General features: G+C 47.1%; 1 protein-coding gene across 1 annotated transcript in view; it reads left to right on the top strand.

Annotated features, from left to right (window-relative positions):
• Nucleotides 1–5,000, top strand: part of LOC120797733 (F-box/WD repeat-containing protein 7-like) — a 35,783-nt gene that overhangs the window by 22,815 nt on the left and 7,968 nt on the right. The window contains exons 3-7 of the mRNA XM_040141579.1: nt 512–594; nt 870–1,005; nt 2,308–2,442; nt 2,585–2,708; nt 4,904–5,000. The exon at nt 4,904–5,000 is cut by the window's right edge and continues 40 nt beyond it. Of these exons, the coding sequence (XP_039997513.1) occupies nt 512–594; nt 870–1,005; nt 2,308–2,442; nt 2,585–2,708; nt 4,904–5,000 (575 nt within the window). The remainder of the gene's footprint in view (nt 1–511; nt 595–869; nt 1,006–2,307; nt 2,443–2,584; nt 2,709–4,903) is intronic.

Genomic DNA, 5,000 nt, shown 5'->3' with positions numbered 1-5,000 from the left:
TTTTTAGACCGCGAAGGGTCACGACTAGAAAGCCGAAAAAAAAACGACTCTAGAACAGAGAGTCGGTGAGTTTTGTGGTTACGGATGAAACCAAGTCACAATGACGCAAGTGTTCAAACTGCTGCACTCGTAGTTTTGTTTTTTTCTGTTCTCACAAACGTTTAACTTTGTTAACACAACGATGGTTTCGATGTTTATATGGCAGCTGCTGTGGTGGAAAATGTTTGATTTTTTTTTTTTCCCATAAAGACCTCGCCTCTCTATTTTGATACGATCTAACACACGTTAATTTACACTTTTTATCCGGGGTAGATAAGAAATCCGACGCACGCAAAGGTGACTGGCCCGGATTTAACTGCGAGTGACGACGTTTCATGGCCATGACGCGTGACACGTAGAACGAGTTTAAAAAAAAAAACCCCGCAATGCATTACAGAAGCTGCCGTGGTTTGACCGCCGCCGTCTCTCACGCGTTCTCTTTCTGTCTCCGTCTCTGTCTCTGGACCGTCAGATGAAGAGGAAGTTGGATCATGGTCCCGACGGCCGGCCGTTCCCCTCAGGGAAGAAGCACTGCAAAGGCAGCGGATACCTCAGGTAACACGCACGTTTCCTTTATTGAATCAGAAGCTGTCAGAATAATTGTTAATAACTGCTCATTACTCCCGTTATAGTCTTTGCTCCCTGATAATTAGCGCTTTGTTAGGATACGATCTAAATAATCGTATCAGATTTAATTTGCTCTATTAATAACTGTTAACGCACTTTATCTCAGAGATATTTGTTTATCTCCATTTGGATTTTGGACTAACTTAGCAGGGCTGGATATTCTAACTGGTAACAGATACTAACACCCTCCGTCCTCTTTCCAGTCCTTCCAGTCTGGTTCAGGCCACGCCCACCACCTTCGGCGACCTGCGACTGGCCAACGGGCATTCGGCTCAGCGGCGGCGGGTCACCTCGGGCCCACCCCCCTCTGGCCTGCAGGACTGGCTACACACCTTCCAGGTCAGCGCGCGCGCACACACACTGTTTCTTACCCGTTAATCAACATTTGGATCAGAATTGACAGGATGACTGACCTGTATCTCTGACCCAGAGGGGAGGACGTGAAAATCCCTTACGGGGAGGATGGTCTGGGTTCAGTATGGGGGACTTTGCCTTCTGCGTGGTGGTCCTGTTTTAGGACGAGTAAGCCGGAAACATTAAACGGTGAACCAGCGCGAGCGTTCTCGCTCGACTGATGGTGCTTATCTTATGTCAGCTTTAACAAAATCGACATTTGCGAGCTGGGATTGAGATGCTGCTTTTTGTCTACTTCCGATTCATTGTTTCAAGAACGTCAACGAATTTCGACGGTGAATCTGCCACTGTTATTTCAAGCAGCATAGGTAGGATGGATGACATATTTTTCCGGCGTTTCCGAGTGGTGTTACTGTCGCGGGCGCTGCCCGTTCTCCTCAGAGCCTCGCGGCTACCAACGACACAGGGTACCGACCGGAAGAATCCCGGTTTGAGCCGGGGGCCCCGCTCGCAGTGCCACGATAAAGGCCGAACAAAACACCCGGCCGTATTAATAAGTCGGCAGGTTCTGTTACTTAGTGACCTCGTGGAAATGACGCCGGATGAATGTCGGTTTTGAACCCTCTCTCCATCGAGCGTATGCCCGTTTGACCCCGTTTTCTATCACTCTCCCTCTCCGCCGCCTTTGCCTCCTCTGACAACGGGTCACCTTTTCTGTGGCCCCGTAGAATTTCCACAGTTGCTCCGTTTGTTCCACCCTCCGCCATTTCCGATGGCGGGCGCGCTTCCTTTGTGCCGTAAACAGAGCCGTAACCCGCATCTCTTGATGTTGTGATTTTTGGTAAAGTGTGTGTGTGTGTGTGTGTGTGTGTGTGTGTGTGTGTTAGTATCTTCCGCTTGCTGCACGTAAACACAGAGCGGTGAAAGAATTGTGCCTCCGAGCTCTTCTTATGTAACAGATTTTTAAAAAAGGAGGAAAACAAAAAAACATACAAGCCACAAACACACACATACAAACACATGTGAGCGTGCATTCGAATGAAAAACACGAGTTTGTCTTTTCTAGCTTGGGAAAAAAAAAAAAAAAAACGATTTCAGAGACTCGTAAACACTTTGAAACACGAGAACACAGAAGAACACTAAACCGTAAACAGAAAGAGAAACTCAAAAGTAAACGGAAAAAGAAACAGTAACTATATAAACTACTCTCTGACACACGCACTCAAACAAACCACATTTCTCCATCTCGCCCTCTGTTCCCCATGTCCCCCCCACCCCCCCCCACAGACATGGAGCGGTCCCGAGAGGCTGTTGGCTCTGGACGAGTTGATTGACAGGTGTGAGACCGGTCAGGTGAAGCACATGATGCAGGTCATCGAGCCCCAGTTCCAGAGGGACTTCATTTCCCTGCTGCCCAAGGAGGTACAGACGCTCATCCCACGAAACGATCGTTCTCGTGCCCAAAAGTCCGCCTGTCCAAAACTCTAGCCCGTGACAGAGCACGTGCAGACCTGGCGTGACGCTCGTTCTAAACAACGTGTGCGTTTCATGTGTGCCTCCGCAGCTAGCGCTGTATGTGCTGACCTTCCTGGCTCCCGGTGACCTGCTGCAGGCCGCCCAGACCTGCAGATACTGGAGGATCCTGGCCGAAGACAACCTGCTGTGGAGGGAGAAGTGCCGCGAGGAAGGTAAACGCCAACGCCCTCCGGCAACATTAAATACACACTCCACGACGTACCGGCTCTGCTTATGTGTCTTTTGCTGTTGGGGATTCTGGCTGCCAGCTCTCTCTGTTTTACTTTGTCTCTATTCTTTTTCCAGAGGTTTTAATTTCGTCAAGGCTTAGTGCTTGATAATGGCTAAAGTTAGATACTATCATCCGTCATTTATTCCAGTTATCCATCCGTCACGATGGCAAGGTTGTGACGTTTTAATGACAGAAAACCGCCTTCACGTTGACGTAGTATCAGCTGTACTTGGCCAACCATGACCAAAATAACGGCCATGGTTTTATCAACGGTCCCAGCTCGTGTCTTCAGTTTTGTTTCTGTGAAAGTTTTCGGGCTTTAGTGCCCTGAGGAGAAATTCGTATTCTGTATATGCACACAACAGCGGATTTGAAGGCTAATATTGATATATTAAAAACCAAATATCTTGACTATTGACAAAATGAAAATACAAGAAAAGGATTTGGTTTACCTTGGCAGAGTTGAGAGGTCTGGGAAGTAACATTTTGTCCATCGTTCTAGGGAGATCGATTTTACAGGAAGAAGATTTTAATGAATAAATGTGGAATTTTGTGATTTGTTTTTAAAATCTTGATTGATAGAATCTTGCTGGTTTTATGGCGCTGTAGTTTTTAGAAAACAAACGGGAGGAAATCACGTGAAATAAGTTGGTGGGGACTATCTTCAGGGGCTCTAACGCGTGTTTGCGGGAGCAGCAGGTCGGTGTGTGTGTGTGGATAAATTAAATACAGTGTGTGTGTTCGTGGTAATGAAGGAACATGTCACCCAGCGCAACAGTGTGTCTCACTGATGTGTTTTTAATAGTTTCTGTGGCTCAGAGGAATAAGACGTATCAGGCTTTGGACTTGGTGTGGATCACTTCTCTGTCGGTTTTGGTCTTTTCATGGGATTTGTTGTATATTAAGTGTTTGTTATGTATCACCAGATTTATTCAGTAATTGTGGGAGTCAAAATTATGATAATATGACATTAAGGGCGCAGGGCTGCCGCGTATGTTTTCCTCCTGTTTGCTCTCTTTTGGCGTTTTGCTTTGGCACGTTTTGATGAAACTTCTCCCGAAACCTTGAAAATGATGAGAAACTGTTAGATTTCCCGTCGCAGCTGCGAGAGTTTAACATGTGGCACCTGGGCAGGGACTCTGTGGGTTGGTCAACCAGTGTTTTCACAGGAGAATCACGAAGAGCAGGATACAAACAGAGACAGGCGCTCGCTCTGTGTGTGGTGCTTCCTAACCTGCACGAGTGTAACATGCAAATACAGGTACACCCAGTCACTGCCCCTCCATTCAGCGCAATGCAGAGGCTCTGCGTGTGTGTGTGTGTGTGTCTCTGTGTGTGTGTGTGTGTCTCTGTGTGTGTGTGTGTGTGTGTGTGTGTGTGTGTGTGTGCGCCTCTCTGGGCTTTCTGCCAATCAGCCAAGATTCACTCCCAGCACTCAGCACCCATACAAATGAGGCTACCTCGCGTTAGCACCACGCCACAGCCATACTAATGAAGCCAGCGTCAACTGCAGTTCACCAGCTTCATAAGGCTAATTTGTATTTGCGCCGCAGCCCGTGTTATACTAGTGGGAACGGCGTTGGCGTTAGCTTCAGCTCAGCGAGAATGTAAATGCAGCTAACCCGCACTAGCAGAATGCCAGCCACATACTAATGCAACCGGCTCTGAGGTTAGCCTCAGTGAAATCCTAGCAGAGGGTATTCTACTACGCCACAGTCGCACCGGTAAGGGGAACTAAACTTGTACTGCTGGCTAGTAGCTATATAAAGTAGTGGCTTAGAATGGAGTGGATAAATAAGACTTTACTTCAAGTCCTCCTGTCGAGCATTCGTAAGCAGACACCCATAAGTGGGGGTTCTGGTGTAAACAGATAACGAATTAAAAAAACAACAAGAAAACTCCCAGTAATAATAGAAAAAGTTAGATTTGCTGAAAAATACTGTGCATTAATAACTTCAAAATGTCCTTATATCTGTGTACAGCTACATTATCGTGTTATAAACATCTATTAAATGTTATTTACCGCTGATAAGCGCTAATAAAAGTGCCGATTAATTTTCTGTCCATCGACGGTCAACTGATTATCGCAGCTCCGTTTGTCTTAATGTGTCTCCGTCCCTCGCTGTCTCTCTCCAGGTATATCAGAGTGTGTGTCAGCTCGTCGCAGGAAGTGTGCGAGGCCGGGTGCGGCAGCCAGCCCGTGGAAATCGGCCTACATTAGGCAGCACCGCAT

The sequence above is a fragment of the Xiphias gladius genome, chromosome 12, assembly GCF_016859285.1.
Source record: "Xiphias gladius isolate SHS-SW01 ecotype Sanya breed wild chromosome 12, ASM1685928v1, whole genome shotgun sequence".
In the NCBI taxonomy this organism is placed as follows: domain Eukaryota; kingdom Metazoa; phylum Chordata; class Actinopteri; order Istiophoriformes; family Xiphiidae; genus Xiphias; species Xiphias gladius.
Note: the sequence above shows the minus strand (reverse complement) of the source record. Positions and strands in the feature narration are given on the sequence as shown.